This window comes from Danio rerio, chromosome 23 (genome assembly GCF_049306965.1).
Source record: "Danio rerio strain Tuebingen ecotype United States chromosome 23, GRCz12tu, whole genome shotgun sequence".
Taxonomy (NCBI): Eukaryota; Metazoa; Chordata; class Actinopteri; order Cypriniformes; family Danionidae; genus Danio; species Danio rerio.
The window spans coordinates 35,681,674-35,704,661 of record NC_133198.1 but is presented as its reverse complement, the minus strand read 5'-3'; the positions used below and the strand labels follow the sequence as shown (position 1 = coordinate 35,704,661).

The window sequence follows — 22,988 nt, the reverse complement described above, 5'->3', positions numbered from 1 at the left end:
TTACTTCTGATTTTTTACAACAAATAATTGTAAATGTTTGCCAAACATAAAAACCAAATGTATATTAAAATGATAAAATAAGCGTAAAAATAACATTTCCTATTGCTTGTTTTAAAACAAAATATGTCTGTACATCTATAGAAGAAAAATTCAGAGAGCATTTGTAATGTTTCATTTAAAAATTCTGATTAAATTTAGTCAATCAGAATCTTATACAGTACCAAAAAAAAACTTCTATATAACATTTTTATTCAACGTTTTACTCAAACAAATAACTATGAATAGGCTGCATGGTCGCTCAGTGATTAGCATTGTCGCCTCACAGCAAGAGGATCACTCGTTCGAGCCTCGGCTGGGTCAGTTGGCATTTCTGTATGGAGTTAGCATGTTCTCCCCGTGTTTGTTTAGGTTTTCTCCTGGTGCTCCGGTTTCCACCACGGTCCAAAGACTGCGGTACAGGTGAATTGATGAAACTAAATTTGCCGTAGTGTACACAGTAAAATGTAATAAATTAGGAAATTGAGGAAAAGTCAAATAAAGTAGAAGTAAAACAGTGTAATGTAAATCGGTTGCCTTAAAATTTTAAGTAAGCTGAACTAAAACATTTAAGTAAAGGCAAACACCAATACCCCACTTAAAATGAATACACTACTTCAACAAAACTTCAACAAAAAAGTTGAGATTACTTGTTTGAATAATGTAAGGTTAACAAACGTATTCATATTAATTTAACTGCACTTAATTTTTTTAGTGAGAACAGCTATTGCTTTTCACATTCTACTGTATGAGTGTGTGTGTGTGTGTGTGTGTGTGTGTGTGTGTGTGTGTGTGTGTGTGTGTGTGTGTGTGTGTGTGTGTGTGTGTGTGTGACTGAGTGTATGCAGTTTGGGTGTCTCCCAGTACTGGGTTGTGACTGGAAAGAGATGCGCTGCGTAAAACATACTACATAATAGTTGGCGGTTCATTCCTCTGTGGAGACCACTGAAATAGAAACTAACCAAAGTAAAATGAATGAAACATAACTACAAATCAAGTATGCATGTGTGTGCAGTTGTCAAGTACGCATATGTGCGAGTACACACAAATTTAGGCTGCTCTAATAATAAAGTGTAGAATATTGATGGCATGATTGATTAGTCTTTTCATGGCTCCGTCTTCAAATAATTCTAAAAGTGTTTTGGTTTGTTTCCTGTGTGTATTTAAAAGCATCTGCATGATTTATAATATATGTAGGAGGATAATGAATCACACATGTGTGTACTATACATACTGTACACACCCAAACATGCTGTCTTTCTCTGATTCTCTGTGAGCAGCGATGGATTTATTTGTCAGTGAGATTATTGCACTCTCTCTTTGTGTGTGTGCGCGTTTGTGTGTGTGTGTGTCAGAGGGGACGTGATCGATGGCTCTCATTGCTCAGTATCTGGCATTAAAAATTAATGTGTAAGTGTGTGTGTGTATGTGTGTGTATGTGTGTATGTGTGTGTGTGAGTGTGTGTAGGTGGCAGCATCTCCCTGAGGTACCAGCTGTTTACAGCTCACTCCAGGAGAGGGGTAGGGGGTCAATACCTGGACTGGTTGCTATGGCAACTGTGATGTGGATTTGGTGAACGTTTGGAGTGTGCATGAACATCTGGATCCAGTCTTTGTGCATGAGAGGCTTCTGGGTTTCTTTAGTTTCAGCTTATAGATCAAAAATCCCCTCGTTATGGACTATCAGTGCTATACGGCACACAAAAACAGCTTTTTCCCATGAAAAAGGCAAGACTTGTTCCATTAGCTGCTAGGTTCGAAGTATTTACAAGGTATTTCGATGAAGATTTGTTTGAGCCATTAGCTGTTTTTAATTTTTACATGTCAAAGATTTATTGTTAATATTTATTTATTTAATTTGTTTGTTTTTTTTCATTACTTTTTTCTTTCCTTCTTTCGTTGGTTGGTTGGTTGGTTGGTTTGTTGGTTCGTTGTTTGGTTGGTTGGTTGGTTCATTGTTTGTTTGGTTGGTTGGTTGGTTGGTTGGTTGGTTGGTTGGTTGGTTGGTTGGTTGGTTGGTTGGTTGGTTGGTTGGTTAGTTGGTTGGTTGGTTGTTTGGTTGGTTGGTTGATTGGTTGGTTGGTTGGTTGGTTGGTTTATTGGTTGGTTGGTTCATTGGTTGGTTGGTTGGTTTGTTGGTTGGTTGTTTGGTTGGTTGGTTGGTTCTTTGTTTGTTTGGTTGGTTGGTTCGTTAGTTGGTTGGTTGGTTGGTTGGTTCATTGGTTGGTTGGTTGGTTCATTGGTTGGTTTGTTGGTTGGTTCTTTGTTTGTTTGGTTGGTTGGTTCGTTAGTTGGTTGATTGGTTGGTTGGTTCATTGGTTGGTTCATTGGTTGGTTTGTTGGTTGGTTGTTTGGTTGGTTGGTTGGTTCTTTGTTTGTTTGGTTGGTTGGTTCGTTAGTTGGTTGGTTGGTTGGTTGGTTCATTGGTTGGTTCATTGGTTGGTTTGTTGGTTGGTTGATTAATTGGTTGGCTAATTGGCTCATAGGTTGGTTGGTAGGTTGGTTCATTGTTTGGCCAATTGGTTGGTTGGTTGGTTGGTTGGTTGGTTCATTGTTTGGTACGTTGCTTGGTTGATTCATTGGTCGGCTGATTGGTTCATTGGTTGGTTGGTTTATTGCTTCATTGGTTTTTCTGATCAGTTCATTGGTTGGTTGGTTAGTTGGTTGGTTGGTTGATTCATTGGTAGGCTGATCAGTTCATTGGTTGGTTGGTTCCTTGGTGTAAACTACAGAAGAATAATTACATTACATTGCATGCAAGTATTTTTAAATTATACATGCTTTTAAATGGTTAAACAACTAACAATCTAATTGTTTAGTGTATTTATTAATTCTAACCTTATTCAAACTCAGAATTCCAACCTTTGAAAATCCTGTATAAACCGAATTTGTAATTTCTTTAGTGGATAGTTTAGCCAAGGATGTAAATTTACTCATTATTTTGGGTAAAAAAAAATAAAATAAAAAAACAATGTGGATGACAGTGTCTACCTTTTCACAACATTCTTCAAAATATCTTCTTTTCAACAGAAGACAAAAACTAAAACTATTTGGAATAGGTGGAGAATGGGTAAAGGAAAACCAAAATTAAATTTTTAGCTAAATTTCATATGTATTCATATGGTACAGTTTATTGTAATATGTATCACATGAATACATTTAAAAGAAACTGACATTTTTACACATTCTTAAACTAGACATTTCTTAACTAAGCTTGTCTGGTCAAGGATTTATTTCTTGTCTACAGGACCAGAATTTAGTTATTCTTATTAATAAATCATGTAGTCTAATTCATGGTTCTTTTATTTCCTGTTTTTTTTTTTTTTTTAAATGAGACCAGCTTTAAAATGTGTTTGTTTTGAGGGCTACAGAACAGTTAATATACTAATTAATTGGTGAATAAGATATTATATGAATAGTTATCTTTTCAGAAGCGTCCCAACAACACTACTCCATATAATGATATTTTAGTCAAAGTTGCAGTGCAATACAAAATTTCATTAGATAGTCCATTAAATGATCTAACATTGTGCCAAAAAAAAAATAATAATAATAATCTCACTTAGCATAATGTTCAGACCATGTTTTCCCATCCGTCAGCAGTTCCTGGCCAGAGCTGTAATGTTGACCAGACTGGATGCTGATATTCAAGTCTGGCTACACAAGAACAGGATTTCCTTTACCCTCAGTTTAACCTCGTACACAGTTCGGTCTCTTTCAATCCCCTTGGATTTTTCTCTCTAAATCCCTCTCTCCACATGTTTCTACCCTTAATCTTTTACCTCAGAGCCCACACTACATCTTTCTTTAACCCGTATGCTTTTGTTTTTCTCTCTGACGACTTTCCATTCAAGAAGAGAGCTATTGTGAGCATCCAATGTATCTCCAAACTCAGGTCTAAGATCAGTCTTTCACTTGTAATTATAACGTCTTGGGTCTGGATTACAGTAGCAGGGGTTATAAGCTTGACTTGAGGAGCGTCGTTTCTGAATTTGACTTGAATTCAATGCCAACTTTTCTTCTGAATGTCCTGTCTCCAGGCGATTCTTGGCCAGCTTCAGAGCGAGTGGAAAATATCGAACTGAAGCCAGATAGAGATTAGCAGATAGCATCCTGGAAGCATTTTAAGCTGTGGAAGAATTACTGAGCTCAAGAGGAAATTAGGAGTTGGCGCAAATGTTGTCCTACCATGAGTTTGGGCCGAACCCAGAATTCCTGGCTAATCTAACTACAGTTGTCTTTTAAGCCAACTGGCTCTTATTAATACTTGAGGTTCGCAAGTGCAAGTGGAGATTAATGGCGTTAGTGGTGCAATTAAATATTTTTAGTTTTAATTATTTTTATTTTATTTTTTATTGTTGTAGTCTGTGAATGGAAAGAATTCCATTTTCTTATTTTTACACATGTATACATGAAAAAACCCTCAAAAACAGACAATGAAATCATGCATGCATGCCATTTTATACAAAATATATATTTATTAATTAATTAATTAATTAATGTTTTTTTTTTTTTTGTGGTAACTAACTAATCATAGGTGTTCATGTAACACTCGACACTGGACAACAGAGTTAAGGATCCACATGTAGTTTATTAGTAGGAGTAGTCAGGCAGGCAACGGTCAAACAGGTAGCAAACAGGAGCATAAAGATAATCCAAGATCAGAGTCAAAAACAGGTGAATGGTCAGTACTGGTGGCAAAGAATCAGTAATGGGAAAACAAGACAAGGATCAAAACACAGAAAGACTAGACAGAATAACCGCTTTGTAATGCTACAGGTTACCAGTGAACAAGACTCTGCCAAGTGTGTTAGATGTGAGGTGTATAAATAATCCAAGTAATGAGCCAATCATAAGCTTCAGCTGTGTGTGTGTGTGTCAGTGTCTGAATGATTGCCATCTGTGGCAGGAGTGATGAGTGCAAAGACTTCTGGGAGTTGTAGGCCATATCAGTGCCATATGTGCAGTTCTCCAGTGATCAGTATTAGATTATTATTCATTTTTAACAATGTAAAAACAAGTAAAAAGTAAAATGTTATACAAAGTTTAACCAAATTTTTTTGTTAAGTTTCTCTGATGTAAGTTAAAATAACTAGAAAAATACATGACAAACTTGAAATTGAAAGCAGCATATAAATGTACGGCGACACTGTGGCGTGGTGGGTGGTGCTGTCGCCTCGCAGCAGCGGGGTCGCTGGTTCGGGCCTTGGCTGGGTCGGTTGGCGTTTCCGTGTGGAGTTTGCATGTTCTTCCTGCATACTTGTGGGTTTCCTCCGGGTGTTCTGGTTTCCCCCACAGTCCAAAAACATGACTTGTGCTACAGGTGAATTGGGTAGGCTAAATTGTCCGTAGTGTATGAGTGTGAATGAGTGTGTATGGTTGTTTCCCAGAGATGGGTTGCGGCTGGAAGGGCATCAGCTGTGTATAAATGTGCTGGTTAAGTTGGCGGTTCATTCCGCTGTGGCGACCCCAGATGAATAAAGGGACTAAGCCGACAAGAAAATTAATGAATCAATCAATATATATGTACTATTCTTAACATAAAAAAATCTAAATAATAATAATAATGTCACTTTTACAACTATTTTAAAACAGTCAATGCACTTTCACAATTGTTGCATGTGTATAAACCCATTAAACTTTTCCCTGGCTGTGTTTGTCATGTAACTGCATGTGTAAGCTTTGCTATTTCTTTCATATACCAATAATTTAAGGCAACCTCAGCGACCAGTAGGCATATGTTTCCATGTTCCAGCTCTTCTGCAAAGATTTACATTGAGGCATTTTGCCCACAGGCCACTTACTGTAGGTTGCAATTTAAAGCAAACACCCAGAAACTACAGCATAAATTAAACACAACCACATGTTAGTTGTCAGCAGTTGTTTTTAGTTAGATGTAAACATAAAGAAAAAGCTAATCGTTTTTTTAAATGATCTTTGAATGAGGCCGCTCATATCTGGCTGCTAACAGGAAATTTCAGAAAAGAAAAAAATAGATTATTAATATTATTGAATGTAATCACATATTGAACATGGCTGCCTTTTATCACACTGGTGTTGCCACAGCTTGCATCATATCTAAAAGCTGGTAAAATCACTGTAACTTATGATCCTGCTTATTGCCTTATTGTAAATGAATCAAAGTAAAAAAAGGGCCAAATGAAAGGCAGGTTTGTGCGTTGAGCGGTTCAACCGGAGCTGCTCTCAGTTGGAGAACAGGCCTCATTGTGCTTCCCGCTGGGCTGAATGACTGAAGCATGTGCTGGTCAACAGCTGCTGCAACCCCCATAACACCTTTATCCAGCTCACTTTCTCTGTCTTAGTCTCTGTGTCTCCATCTTCTCATTTGACATCGTCCTGCTGTAGTGTGCAGGCGTGGAGGAGCACGTGCGGCAGCTGTGTTACCCAGCAGTGCACCTGTCCTGTCCCTGATCCGCTCCACTCGAGCAGTCTCACACCACTGCACAATGGAGCTAGTACTATAACTCATGCTATAGGCGTACAGGGTGAGCTCACACTCAGAATGACATTATAGAAAATGTCTCCTGTTTGTTTGTTGTTATTATTTTTGAAGAAATTTGGCAGGGTATTTTTTATATTAAGTGGACTTAACTAATATGTACTTACACTAAAATTAGTATTTTGTTACAATGTACTTATTGTGTAAATACATGTTTTTACATTGTACTTATGTTTTAAATATCTGCATGTAACTACATCTGTACACTGTAAAAACATTTAATGTCAAAAAGTGACAAGACAACACATTTTTATGTTGTTTCAACTTATTTTAAGGTTAATCAGGTTTCAACTAAATGTTTTAAGTTGTATACATTTTAACTTAATATTTTTGTCAGTTTAATCTGAGATGACTAGAAAAGTTAATTTGATCCAACTAAAAACTGTAAGGCAGCAATATGTTTTTAATTTAAATTAATTTTTGAAAAATACATGTATAATTACAGTATACACTGTTGACCAACTTATATCTTAACCTTTTGGTTAACTTGCCCACACCACCAAACCTTTCCCTAATCTTTTTTTTTTTTTTTTTTTGTATTGTGTTTTTGACAAAAGGTACAGTACAATAAAGGTATTTAATGAAAAAGGTATTTTCGTTTTTTTTTTTTTTTTTTTTTAACCATACATAAATTTGAAACAGAGACAATTAACATAATACATTTTTTTTATGAAAAGGAAATGCATTAAATAAAAAAAATATATATTAATAATAATAAGAAATAATAATAAAAATGAAAATAAAATTAAAATAAATGTACAAAAAAATTAAATAAATTAACAAAATAAATAAATAAATAATTAAATAAATGAAATTAAAAAATAAAAATTAAATTAAATTAAAAAAAGGGTGGGTGGGGGGTGAGGTTGGGAATTTATGGTTGGAGGAGTACATTAGTCTCAATATGAATTATTAGAGGGTCCTATGTTTTGAAAAATGTTTTAGTTGATCCTCTGAGAAAATATTTAATTTTTTCTGTTTTCAAAAAAAGCATTACATCAATAAGCCAAAGTGACAGTTTAGGTGGCATTGGTGATTTCCACTCCATAAGAATTCTTCTTCTAGCTATTAATGTTACAAAGGCAAAGGCATTTTTTATTTCTTTGGCTACATGGATGTCCTCATTTGCAGGACTCCAAAAATAGCCATAACATTTCCCTAATCTTACCCTTATGCCACCTTAATAGTACCAGAAGTGTTCTTCAATACATTATTAATACATTAAGGAAGATTATATGTATATTTTGTTGTAATATAAATATATATATATATATATATATATATATATATATATATATATATATATATATATATATATATATATATATATATATATATAGCAATTAGTCTATAAAATAAGGTTAAAATTGATATATATTTGTGTTATTATGCTTTTTTTCTTTTTTAGGTGCGGCTTTTTAACATTCTGTCAAGGGTCTACAGATGAAAATTCTTGTCTAATTCTGGCACATTTACAGTAATGTTTATTATTGTGCTGCATTGCCCCTGTAAACAAATAAACTAAACTTGAAACTATACTAGAGTAGTTTTACTTAGTTTAACTTAAGTTGAATAACTACAACTAAAATAATGAATGAAATGATATTGTATCCGGGTGCTCGGGTTTCTCTCACAGTCCAAAGATATGTGGTATAGGTAAATTGAGTAAGCTAAATTGGCCGTGGTGTATGTGTGTGAAGACAAGAGTATATGGGTGTATCCCAGTGTTGTGTTGAGTCTGAAAGGGCATCCACTGTGTGAAACATTCTGCTGTGACGACCCCTGATTAACAAAGCGACTAAGGTAAAAATAAAATGAATGAAAACATGATATTGTAACTGAAGGGACGCTGACAACAGGGTTGAGGATCCATGTGCAGGGGTAAACAGATACTTACAGATAATCCAGAATTGAGGTCGGTACAGGCAGCAGGATTGATAAACAATAAATCAAAGCCAGGGTCAAAACACAGCTGGACAAGGCATGGGAAATGCATCGTAATGCCAATATTAACAGCTAACAAGACTCAGCAAATCTGTGTGTTTGTGTGCTTTATATATGGTCCATGTAATCAGTCCTTTAGCAGCTCCCAGTTGTGTGAGTGTAATCAAAGAAGAACTAGAACAGGTGTTAGTGTGTGGTGCATGACAGGATTTGCAGTTCTTTTGGTGGCAGATTTGTAGTTCTCCAGCGATCTGTATGGACTAGATCGCTGGTGATAGTGACAGATAAAAACTCAGAAATAAAACGTAATAATATAAAATAATATAAAAATCATATGAAATAAAATTTATTTGTTGACAGTAAATTATAAAATATTAATTTAGTTTAACCTGAAATAAAATTTACTACAATAAAATTGTCAAAGTGTGTACAGACATTAAAATAATTAAAACCTCATCAAAAATTAAGTCATTTGTCTTAAAAATAATTTAATAAAACGACTTCGCAAAAAATTTTACCCTTTAATTCTGACAAATTCCCACAAATGTGAGTTTCTTTTAAAATTTCTTTTAATCCAATATCTATTTTAGTTTGAATATACTATTATTATGTGTACAACAGATTCAGTTAACTGCTTAAAAACAGGTGTATTCTCATATTTTAATGATGAAACTGCAGCGATGCTAAAACAAGTTTAACAATACCAAACTGTAGATTTGCATTCAAAGTAGAAACCTCAGCCATATCTAGGGGCCAGAATATTATAGAGACTTGGCAGTGAGGTCTTTAAATACTTAAAAATGCCCTAAATGCCCTAGCAACCCCTCAGAACACCTTAGCAACCGCATAGTAATGCCCTGGCAGCTATTCACTTTGTACAGGCCTGCATTCTCCCCATAAAATATCAAAGTTTTTCTCTCTCCAGAAAAGGCATTTGGTGACCGTTGGCGTTGAGGCGGCATCATCTGGTATCTGTGAGTCTAATATTGTTGGATTGTTGGTCTGGCTCTAAGTCGGTGTTGTGTAACATTGAGACTTATTGCCCATGTTGAAGCAGCGTTGTATGGCCTCTGCTGTCTTTGTGAGCGAAGCCCCTGGTGGGCTTGTTTGTCATCAGGCTGGGCGGCAGCGCTGATGTGCTGGACTCATTACTTTTGACCACCTGTTTGTCCTGGGGCAACAAGCGAGCGAAAGAAAAAAGAACGAGAAACAAGGGAGGGAGGAGCTGGGTGAAAATGAAAAAGGGACCAGGACGGAGCCTTGTGGGACACCTCTCAGTTTTTGCCATGGAGTCACACCATATGTAGAAACACAACTGTGCGGATAACGGTTTGAATGTGCGTCTTTGTTCAGGGCCGTGTGTTGCTGAGACAGGTGGATGGACGCCCCCATCAGACCTCGCCGCTTACACACTAATGACATTTAACACGGCCATACAGCACACACACACATACACAACGGGATCCCAGCATGTTTCTCCACCCCTCTCACTAAACACATACTGTGTGCCCACTCATCCATCTTAAAACTGTCTCCCACTTCATTCTGCCCTTTGACCCCGTCACCAGTGTCAGAATAAAGAAAACACAATGGCGGTAATCGTCAAAAAGCTCGATGCTGCGCCCAAGTTATGAACAGTCCCTGGCAGAGTCTTAATTGTCATTTATGGCCATATTATGTTCGTGTCTGACTTCTAATACTAAACCTGACTTTTATTTATTTATTTATTTATTTTTATTTTTATTTTTTTTTGCATAATAATTTTGATGAAAAGCTTTTTGACTCAACAGAAAGTTTGGCCAACAAAAATTTCATTTATTAATTTTCCTTTGGCTTAGTCCCTTATTTATCAGGGGTTGCCACAGCAGAATGACCTTCTCTGGCATATGTTTTATGCAGCGAATGCCCTTTCAGCCTCAATTCAGTATTGGGAAACACCCATACACACTGATTTACACACACTCATACACTATGGCAAATTTAGTTTTATTTAATTCACCTATTGCCCTTGTCTTTGGACGCTGGTGCTGCCCCCTCAACAAAATTTTCTTTAAGCAAATTTAATCACATGGCTTCAGATTTGGCCAATGTTTATGTGCACATACAAGTAGATTTTTTTAGTGTATTTATGAATAATAATAATAAAAATAATAATAATAAAAATCACATTTGGTCAATGTTTATTGGTTTATGTGGACATACATTACTATTATTATTATTATTATTATTATTATTATTATTATTATTATTATTATTATTATTATTATTAATCCTCATAAATACATTAAAAGCTAGAAAATTGAGACCCCGCTCAAAAAACAAAAACTCTTTAAAGGGCACCTATTTTACCCCCTTTTTCAAACGTAAAACAAGTCTTTGGTGTCTCCAGAATTTGTCTGTAAAGATTTTTACTGTCTTTATTAAAAACATGCACTGTTTTAAAAAGTTCTAAACTTATAAAATTCTTAACTAATTTTTGAGCTGCAGCTGATCACAGAGTGTCGGAACAGATCTTTTCCCATTTTTTTTGCAAGTCCTGCCTTGTTGATATGATTATACTCATTACTATTCTGTAAAACTAATTTGGTGGGTGCGGAAACCACACTATGTCATGTTGAGATGAGCCTCAAAATTGCAGGGATTTCAATCCTTTTATAAGGTCACTTAATTTAAAAAAGAGATGTGTTGCTTTTATATCATTTCAATATGTCAGTGGACACACTATACCTACACACAGTTCTGTCCAAAAGTTAATTTTGCTTTATGGGTGCCCTTTAAAACACATTACCTCTTCAAATCCACCTAAAGCATCACATTGGCTTCAAGATCTGATGTTTAATCTGCAGTACACTTGAAAAAATTCTATATTCAATTAGAGGTTCTATCTAATTCTCATATGTTTGACAACCCAAACATATTATTCTATTATCCTATTTCTCTACTATAAATGTACTTCATAGGGAATAATGTGACTTATCTTGTATGTAACTGTAATTTCCCCTTTTCTCTTTTCTCTCTGTCCAGACCTTCATGCTTAGTTTATGCTAGCCTACCGTTGTGAAATAGCACAACACTATCTCTTATTGTATCACCCATTGTTGTTGTCTATTTATTTATTTATTTATTTATTTATTTATTTATTTATTTATTTATTTGATAGTATTTTATTTTATACAATTTAGCTATTTGCTTCTATTATTATTTTATTTATTGTGTCTTTACTATTTTATTATCATTACTGTTAATATATTAGGCAGTGTAATTAGGGTTTGTTGAAGTGGGTTTATATATATATAAATAAATATATATATATATATATATATATATATATATATATATATATATATATATATATATATATATATATATATATATATATATATATATATATATATATATATATATATATAAAATAATGGCATCTGTTCTTGGCATAAAAATAAACACAATAATAAATAAAAAATTAAAATAAAATAAATTAAATTTTAAACAAAAAATAATAATAAATAGACAAAAAACACATTAGCAATGGTAAAATACTAATTGTTATTAAGTTATATGTATTTAAAGTATATATTTAGTTTGTTCTAGTTATCCATCTACAGCACACCTGACCACATATAAGCATTCATTCATTCATTCAGATATTATTGCTTGGCAAAACTTCGGAAAACGAGTGTTGTCAGTCCCAGAATCCTCAATGACTTCACACTCTCCTGGTTTGCCTGTGTGTGTTTGTTAATAGGATGCAGGTGCACCCTAAACAAATCCCCTCAGTGACGAGAGAGCACATCACAAGCTCCACGCTGGCACTGAAAACACACAAACAGATAAAAGAGATATTACAAACACAGGCGCAAATCACAGAGCTGTGGCCCGGTCATCAGCCGAGCTATCCCAGCATGCCAAGTGGGCAGCAGAAGGCTGTGCGAGTGGAGTGGAGAGGGGCATTGTGGGTCAGTGGGCAGAGCCAGGCTGGAGTCTGTTGCAGTGGGCATGTGTGTGTCTGTGTGTATTTGTGTTTGTCTGCTTAGCATTCATCTCTGAGGTATAGCAGTGTTTGATTATTGAGGTGTGTGTGTGTGTCCGTGTGTCTGTGACATATGGTCAGACTGTTTGCCAGAGACACACTGCTTGCTTGTTAAGTTTTGAGGAGTGACATGTATGCTTTTTATTATGTTACTGAGTCAAGTCTCACTCTGGAGACAGACTTAACACAATCATCTTTAGTATTTATCTTTGTAAATATTAATTTTCAATACGTTAATAGATGTTACAGGTACGGCTGCTACTACCACCACTACTACTAATAATAATAATAATAAAAATAATAATAAAATAATACTAAATAAATAAATTCAAACATAAATAAATAATAATACAGTAATCATATTTTATTATGTAATGTAATATGATTAAATAGCGAATGAATAATGTTTAGTTATTATTAGGGATGCTCCAATCATTTGGCCGGAGCTCGGTATCGGCCGATAATCACATTTAATGACTCAATCGGTACTAGCTGATCTGGCCGACCTCATGAACCAAACGCAAGTGTCTGTGTTAGTTTTGTGTTTGATTCAAACAAGTTGTTTCCAAATTGCATTGTCAGTCATTTTTCTTACCATTTAATTTTTTTGTCTGTGCTATATATTATGCTCTGTTAAGCTGCTTCTGACCATGACATGTTCACATCTGAATTGTTATAAGAGAGGTGTTTAAGGTATTATATGCAACCTTCTTTATTTATTCTTTTAGGTAAACAGAGATCTACACTTAAATATCATACTTAGGGGAAAATGTGCTTCATGCATTATAAAGCTTGATGCATTAGAATCAGTACTCGGTATCGGCCGATCACCATGACAAGGAATCGGTACTCGGTATCAGCTGCAAAAATCCTGATCGGAGCATCCCTACTTATTATAATATGATTCAATATATTTTTATAATATAAATGTATAATATAATTTTAATAAAAGATAATAATATTATTTTATTTTTTATTGTTGTTGTTGTTGTTGTTATCATTATTATTTATTTACATGTTTTGAAGCATCAGAATCGGTACTCGGTATCGGTTGATCACCATGACAAGGAATCGGTATATCAGTTGCAAAAATCCTGATTTGAGCATCCCTAATTATTGTATATAATATTTAATATATTTTTTTATAATATAAATGTATAATATACATTGAACATAAGGTAATTAAATTATTTATTTATTATTAATTAATTTAATTATTTTAGTTTTTATTATTATTGTTTATTTATTTACATGTTTTATTTTTTGATGAGCTAGTATTTAGTATGTATGTATATACATGCACTTTTATATATACAACATATATGTATGTATGTATGTATGTATGTATGTGTATATATATATATATATATATATATATATATATATATATATATATATATATATATATATATATATATATATATACACACACTCACGTTTATGTAGGTGTGCTTGTGTGTGTGTGTGTGTGTGTGTGTGTGTGTGTATTCATACCTATCTGGACAGGTGCAGTGGGGCGACACAAAAGAGCCCTGTGTCAATGCTGTTCCTCGGAGTGGCCGTAGCACAGCTGCTTGTGTCCTGTTTCCTCTCTTCTGTTTCTGTTACACACGCACACACATATGCACAGTATACATTTTACCAATGAATACGCTATTATTTGTCACACAGCTCTCTGGAATACTTGATTCTGATTGGTCAATCACAACATTTTATGGTATGGTATTGCCACATATCAACCACTGAAACTAATAACAATCATCTTGACCGTCAGTAAATACATTCATTCATTCATATTATTTTCAGCTTAGTCCCTATATTAATCAGGGGTTGCCACAGCGGAATGCACCGCCAACTTATCCAGCATATGTTTTATGCAGCGAATGCCTTTCCAGTCACAACCTCACTGGGAAACATCCATACACACTCATTGATATACATACACTATGACCAATTTAGCTTACCCAATTCACCTACATCACATGTCTTTGGACTGTTGGGAAAATCGGAGAACCCAGAGGAAACCCAGGCAAACACGGGAAGAACATGCAAACTCCACACAGAAATGCCAACTGACCTAGCCAGGACTCGAACCAGCGACCTTCTTGCTGTGAAGCAATCGTGCTACTCACTGCGCCACCCACTGTTTTTGACTGTTTAGCAACATCTTGCCACTGAATAATAAACAAGTTAGTGTATGCTGTATTCATCTCTTTGGATCTGTCAGCTTCATGTTTAATTAAAGAGTTAGTAAATTATTTTCAGACCAATGTTTCGGGAAGAAAATACTATGGTTATATCGAAGCCTTAAAGAGATAGTTCACCCACAAATTACCATTTTCTCATAATTTACTCACATTCAAGTGTACTAAAGTGTTATGAATGTATTTCTCCTGTTGAATACAAACCAGTATATCCTAAAGTATTTTGGAAAGAAGCAGCCATCGACATCCATAGTAGAAACAAATACTTTGAAAGTAAATCTGTTTTCCAACATTTTTCAAAATATCTTCTTTTGTGTTTAACAGAAACACTAACAGGTTAAGAACAAATGGTGGAAGTGTGAATATTGACAATATTTTGGATGTTTTTGTTTCTGCACAACTTACTACCTCGCTTGCTGAATTCAAATCAAGGCTAAAAATGCATATTTTCAATTGTGCTTTCAATGTAAATAATGTGTGAAGCTATTTGCTTTTATTTATTTATATTGCTTTTTATTGTCTTCCCTCTGTTTTTGTTTTCATTTACATCCCTGTGTACAGAATTGTGGCCAACTGAGATTGAACTTAAATGTGCTCGAGAAATATGGTTGAACTATTCCTTTAAGTGTGTGACATCACATGAATGAATAAAAAACTCTTGAGAAAATACAGCGCTCTTTTTAAACTGTAATGATGGTTTCTTCCAGATTATTTAACTTAAAAAGATAAATGAGTAACTGTCATATGTTACTTCAAATATTAGTACTTAATTAAGTGAAAATTCTTAAGTCTATTGTTGTTTGTCTCTTCAGGTGACCCGGGTGCCGATCGAGTCCTGTGAGCAGTATAGCACATGCGGAGAGTGTCTGAGTTCAGGAGATCCACACTGCGGCTGGTGTGTCCTGCATAACATGTAAGTTCACTTTTCATATGCACATGTGCAGTTAGAAATGAATAGCCATGCTTTTTATCTGCTTAAAACCTACAATCTCCAAAAAAAGCCCGATGGAATTACCTTAAAAGTCTAGCAATGACTACTAGAGAAGGAGTTGCTCAGATGGCACAGAGGTTGTTTGCCCTCTAGTGGTGGAGTAGCGCAACTGCAACATCTCACAATGCTGAATCTTCAGATGCTTGCATGCTTTTAAATGCCGAATTTAATGCTGCTAGAACAACGCACAGCTGACAGCAGCGAGCTCGTCTTCTTTTAGTGCTTTTGTTGTCTTGTCTGCTGTGTCCAGACTCGGTAGGGGTGTGTAAACCCTCGGCTGTCATCATTACAGTAATGGCGGGCGTACTTTCCTTGGAAAAGTGCACTTAAAGTAATTTACATGACTCCCGACAGGACAGGAACAAATAATTGGCGAAGCGAGCGGTATTTGAGCGTCTCCATTCAGCATGGGGCTGTGTTTTATTTTTCGTCTCGGCGTGTGCTGTGAGCTCGGCAGGATTACATTCCTCCATCAGTCCTCTGGGGCTTTCTGCTGTATTAAAGCTCGTGTAATACAGACGCCATTCCCATTTCAAACATTACAGTACTTTTTGTGCAGACAAGCTTGTGTGTTTATTAATTCACTAGCAAAAGCTGCTGAAAGTATAGTCCTACTGCAGTTTTATGTACCTTTTTTATCATTTTTATTTTCTTCTAATATGTTAAAATACCAAAATATTAGATTTAAATTGTATTTTATATGTAAATTTATATTTTATTATTATTATTGTTGTTGTTGTTGTTGTTAATATTTAAATATTACTAGCATTGTATAATTATTGAATAATCATTATACTTATTTGAAATAAATTAATATTAAATAACATTTTAGTAGTTTAAGTATAGTGCTACTGCAGTTTTATATATCTAATTATGTATATCTAATTGTATATGTAATTTTCCTTCTAAAATGTTAAAATACCAAAATACTAGATTTAAATTGTATTTAGTAGGTAAATTTATATTTTTAAATTATTAAACATTATGTATTTATTATTATTATTATTATTATTATTATTATTATTATTATTATTATTTAAATGTTAGAAGCATGTGGTATAGGCTAAATTATATGCAACTAAAAGCTGAGTACAAATAATTTAATATTTATTGGTTTAAATATTAAACATAATTGTATAATTATTGAATAATTATTATAATTATTAATATAAAAATAAATATTAAATAACATTTTTGTAGTTCAAGTATAGTGCTACTGCAGTTTTTTATGTACCTTTTATATAATTTCTTCCTTCTAAAATGTTGAAATACCAAAATAATAGATTTAAATTGTATTTAATAAGCACATTTATATTTTTGAATTATGCATGTATTATTATTTTCCAATTGTTATTAATATTATTAAAATATTACTAGCATGTGGTGTACACTATGATATGCAACTAAAAGCTAATTACAAATAATTCATTCATAATTTATTGGTTTAAATATTAAAAAGTAATTGTTTAATTATTGGATAATTACTATATTTATTAAAAATAAATGAACATTTTAGTATTTTATGTACTTTTTTTTATCATAATTGTTCTTTCTAAAATGTTAAAATACCAAAATATTACTTTCACATTGTATTTAATAAATACATTTATATTTTTAAATTATTAAACATTATGTATTTATAATAATAATATTTTTTCTATTATTATTATTATTATTATTATTTTACAATTAATGTTAGTAGTATGTGGTATACGCTATGTGATATGCAACAAATGTTATTACAAATAATTTAACATTTATTGGTTTAAATATTTAAAAATATTGTATGATTATTGAATAATTATTATAATTATTAATAATAAATTAATATTAAATAACATTTAAATGGTTTTGATAGTTTCATTGTAATCATTTTCATATTATAAATAATTTTTTTATATATTTTAATAAATTACTACATAATATTTATATTTAATTAAAACAAGCTATACATTTTTTAGATTACATTTTTGCCTATTTTATGACACAGAAAATAAATACAGATGAACACTGTGAATATAACTATATTAAAATATTAATATAAAATATCAATATATCATCTTTCTCCATGTGTTCTAGTATTCGTCCCTCCCCAAAGCAAGTCAGTGTTCTCATAATGAAATTAACAGCTCTCTCTCTCTCTCTCTCTCTCTCTCTCTCTCTCTCTCTCTCTCTCTCTCTCTCTCTCTCTCTCTCTCTCTCTCTCTCTCTCTCTCTCTCTCTCTCTCTTTCTCTTTCTCTTTCTCTCTCTCTCTTCCACTTGCTCCAATTTCAGCTCCACACTCATATTTGCTCATTTCTCACTCCTCACGGCCCCCATGGAGTCCGGATCTGAGAGAGAGAGAGATTGCTGACACCTTCTAGCATGCTTTCATTAGTCTTTTAACCTCTCCTCCACTGTAATGATTTCTCCTCCTTTGCACATACTTTATAACTAAAGCGTTCCAAATGCTTCAGTGCAGCACAGGTTTATACTAACACACGCTTTTGAATCAAAAATGTTTTTTTTATTTTTGTGATGTTTTTTTTTAAGCGATGTGGTTCTTAGAGAGTTCAAATCAAGTCATGATGTTAGATTTAAGGTTGTTCAGATATCAGCACACTGTTTTGGAATCATTAAAGTTCTGGAGAAGATGTTTTATAGCTAAAACATTAAAAATGCTTCTGCTGTTGTGATTATATCTTATATCACCAGAGATGACTTATCAGAAAGTAAATATTTAATAAAGGGTGGCGTGGTGGAGCAGTGGGTAGCACAATTGCCTCATAGCAAGAAGGCTGCTGGTTCGAGCCTCTCTGGGTCAGTTGTGTCAAATTGATTTATTCTTTAAATGTTTGGGTTCTGTGATAAAAAAAAAAGCTACTTAAGGAAGATTATTTATAGAAATGTATATAATTATAGAAAATGATATGTATGTAGTTCAGAAGGTCATGATTCACATTCATGAAATTTACTTTGTATAGCTTTTATTTTACATTCATAGGTGATACAAAACAGACGTTTTGGCACAATGTCTTCCTCATTCCTCACTTCCCCCTTTTGTTCCACAGTCAACCACATTACATTATTGGTTAGAAGGCCACTTAATCTCATTTTAATTTTAATATAATGTAATTAAGCACGAGGAATATTTACCTTCACCTTTAAAGCATTATCTCTATTGCACAGGGAAATAACATATCAATAATCATCATTCACTTATTCATGTCTACATCAATGCGATGAAATTCTGACAGTCCAAAACATTAAAATTACATTTTCATCTCATTATTTATATCATTACATACTCAAAATGTATGATTCACAATATTATAGCTAAACAACAAACCATTAAAGAAACATAGAAAGGTCCAACTCCTCATTCATTCCTCTTAGTGTAAGTGATTTTAATTTATGAATCTAAAATCTCTTTCTAATTATCTTTTATTTAGATTTCCTCCTCTATGTGACTCAAATACTTCTTCAACTCCTATACATTCTAGTTGTTTAGCGTCATGTCCAAAATCTATTAAATGTCTTACTACTGCCGAAGTTCTATCTTGTCATCGTATACTTGATTTATGTTCACTAATTTGCAACTTCAACTGACATGATGACTTCCCTATATATATCTTTTGGCACAGATATTTCAACATATAGACCACATTTATTTTAGTATTTTTACCTGTTGCTGTATTTAAAAATTCCTTGCATTTTACTATATTCTTACATGTTACTACATTCTGACATGTGGCACAATTTCTGCACGTAAAACAACCTTATATAAAAGTGGATATATGTTTATTGTTTTGATGTATAAACGTTCATAATTCGCTTGTCTTTAAAATGTAAAATAATAATTAAAAATTATATGTGTAAAGTTTTAAATTCAATGTGTTAAAGATAATTTAAAAAAAATCTTTAAGGAATACCATAAAAATAATAATAATTTATTACATTAAATAATACATTTCAAATGTATTTAAATTTATTTAAAAATACATTTTATTTATTAAAATACTACATTAAATTTCTTGTGTCAGGTGTTGAAAAAAGTTACTTTTATTAGTAATATATTACAATCTTGCATTACTTCTTAAAAAAAACAATTCAATCTGATAACTTTATTACATTGCTTTAATCATCTGTGTTTGATTTGCTTGTTTCTAAAAATATATATAGTGCAAAAGTAGTGCTAAGTAGCAAGCTCAAGTCAAAGAAATTAACAAAACAAAAATGACAAAATAAAGAATAATAGCCTATACACTGGAATCTTTGTCATGTAAATAAATACATAGGGCCAGACGAAATCTGCGGACATTTTTGCTATTTCTGCGCAGAATTGTGTTAAAACCTGCGGATTTATGCGGAATGATTTTTGGAGTATCATAACTAAAACCTTAATAGATGAAATAAAAATAATACCTTTTTAACTTGTATTTAATGTTTACAATGCAAACCCAATTACATCCATTTATTTAGTAAACAAATAAGTCTCTTATATAATATATCCACTAAAAGACAGAAAATAATACTTTACAAACTTTATTGTAAATAAATCATATAAATATTTTCATATTAGACAATAATATTACTAATATTAATTTAAAAACTGACTAAATATAATTTTACACACATTTACAAAAGTAAAAAGACAGAATCAATTATGGGCTAAAAATCTCCAGAATTCTGCCTGCAGATTCCGTGTGGGCCTACATATACTCCAAAGCTAATACCAAGATAAACATAATACACCAAATAAACAAAAATGACAAGAGTGGCTAAACACTCCAAAACCTCCTATTCTAAAAAACTGATTTCAAATTCAAAAACAAAACACATAACAAGATATTGGTTCTTGGTTTGATGCTCATCATGAAGAAGTCACACTGCCAGAATTTCAGAGAGAAAATTAGATCTCAATGGCCTTTAATCGCCAATCAAATGATCAAAGACCAAAGATTTAATCTAGAATAATAAAAATCTTTTGGAATTTCCAAAATTGGCCTCAGACGACCAAATCATGGCCCAAACTGCTCAGTGCGAGCCAAGCTTTAGAAATGATGTGGTGTCTCTCTCTTCGTTTTTACCTCACTTCAGAACAGTGTGATCTGCTAAAAAATCCCTCTAATTATCGCCAGCTGCTGCACGCCATGTGATTGAGAGAGAGAGAGAAAAAAACAAAAAGAGCGAGAGACACAGTGTTTGAGCATATGAGGCAGCACTAAATCTGCTGTGTTTACACTATTGAGGCAAACAGCATCTGTCTGATATCTGTCTATACCTGGCATATGACCCGCAGACGTCACCATCTTGAGACACAAACAGTCTGAAGTTTTGCTGTCAGATTTAGGAGACGTAATCTCCTCGGGCCCCGTGGAGAACACTAATCCTGCAGATGATCTGATTGGCTGAAATCTATTGAGGTCAAAGGCTGTTTTAATATCAGTGATCCAGCGGAGATCATTCCAGCCGAACCATAATCGCTTTCAGGATTGAGCTCATTATAGGGAGAAAGAGGGAGGGAGGAGGAGAGTCTTTAGTGTTTAAGGCTTGAATGTAAGCATATTTAGCGTTATGCAATATGAGTGTTTGGTGTTTGGGTCTTGTTTGCATTGGTTGTGTTGGGCGTTGCAGGAGGGAGCCGATCTTCACAGCGGGATCAGGGTTTGATCCGTGCTGTGGGGAAACATTATTTTTTTCTCTCAATCTCTCTCCCTCTCTCTCTCTCTCTCTCTCTCTCTCTCTCTCTCTCTCTCTCTCACTCTGTCTCTCTCTCTGATATACTGTACTCACACTCAGGGTGCAAATTATACATTGACGAAAGGGGGGGTCAAGTTTTTCGATTAGGTTCGGTAATATGCCTCAGTTAGCCAAATTTGTATATTTAATTCAATTACATCAAATTTATGAATCAAATGTGTTACTATGTTTAGTGTTTTGAGGGATATTGAGTGGTTCTCAATGACATTTGTGATATAAAAGACTGGTCATAATTATTAGCCCCCCTTTGATTTTATTATTATTATTTTTTTTAAATATTTCCCAAATTATGTTGAACAGAGCAAAGAAATTTTCACAGTATGTCTGATAATGTTTTATCTTCTGGAGAAAGTCTTATTTGTTTAATTTCAGCTAGAATAAAAGCAGTATGATTTTTTAAAAACCATTTTAGTGACATAATTATTAGCCCCTAAGCCTTTAAATGTCACTTTAAGCTGTATAGAAGAGTCACGTAAAATATCTAGTAAAATATTATTTACTGTCATCATGGCAAAGAGAAAATAAATCAGTTATTAGAAATTAGTTATTAAAACTTTTATTATTATGTTTAGTAATGTGTTGAAAAAAATTGTCATTCCGTTAAACAGAAATGGGGGGGGGTCTGATAATTCAGGGGGGCTAATAATTCTGACTTCAACTGTATTTTTTTTATTTTACTGTTAAACTTCCATGTAAGCAAGTGTGTAATAAAATGCAAAGTCTGCAATTAGTTTTATAGACACCTACAGTACAAACGTCTATTTTACAAGAAACATGTTTTGTGAACACTTACGCTGTCTGCTGGTGCTCTACATTTGCCAGTTTCAAAGCGATTAATTCATACTTTTGTCGCAAACTTGCATTCACAATGGTATGAACCATTATAGGGGTGGTCAAATGTATATTTAAGTTATTTATTATTTTAATTATTAATGTTATTTAAGATACAGATCAGAGCATTATTCTTAACTATTAAAGGTCTGACCTTTACAGTGGTTTGGGTCTTATTTGGGTGGGAGACAGCAATGTGTGTGGGTCAATGGAGTGAAGTCATCTGTGAGTTCTAGCAATATGGGAGTACCTCAAGGGTCTGTTCTTGGCTTATTGTTGTTTACAATGTACATAAATGATCTTCCAGATTGCTGACCTGGGATTAACGGCCAGTTATATTCAGATGATACAGTCATCTATGTGTCAGCTAAAACACCGTGCAGGGCTTTACAAAATATTTAAAGATGGCTTGAGCTGTCTTATTTAACGTTGAATGTCAATAAAACAGTTTCTATTGCTTCTCTATAAAAAAATAGGCCTGTACGGGATACATTTGAGGTGCTGATTAAAAATAAAGTTATTGAAGAAGTGAATGAATTTAAGTATCTTTGGCATAACTCTAGATATTAATTTAAAATTTGATAGTCATGTTAAAAATTTAAGTAAGAATATTAAGCCAAGTCTAAACTGTTTTCATTTTATTAGAAGGTTTTTAACATATTAAGCTACAAAATTATACATGCACACAC

At 33.3% G+C, this 22,988-nt stretch overlaps 1 protein-coding gene across 15 annotated transcripts in view; it reads left to right on the top strand.

The window, feature by feature from the left end:
- The window catches only part of plxna2 (plexin A2), a 775,253-nt gene that overhangs the window by 588,889 nt on the left and 163,376 nt on the right, over nt 1-22,988 (top strand). For all 15 annotated transcript variants that reach the window (XM_073939239.1, XM_073939238.1, XM_073939236.1 and 12 more), the window contains one exon: nt 15,547-15,647. In XM_073939239.1, the coding sequence (XP_073795340.1) occupies nt 15,547-15,647 (101 nt within the window). The remainder of the gene's footprint in view (nt 1-15,546; nt 15,648-22,988) is intronic.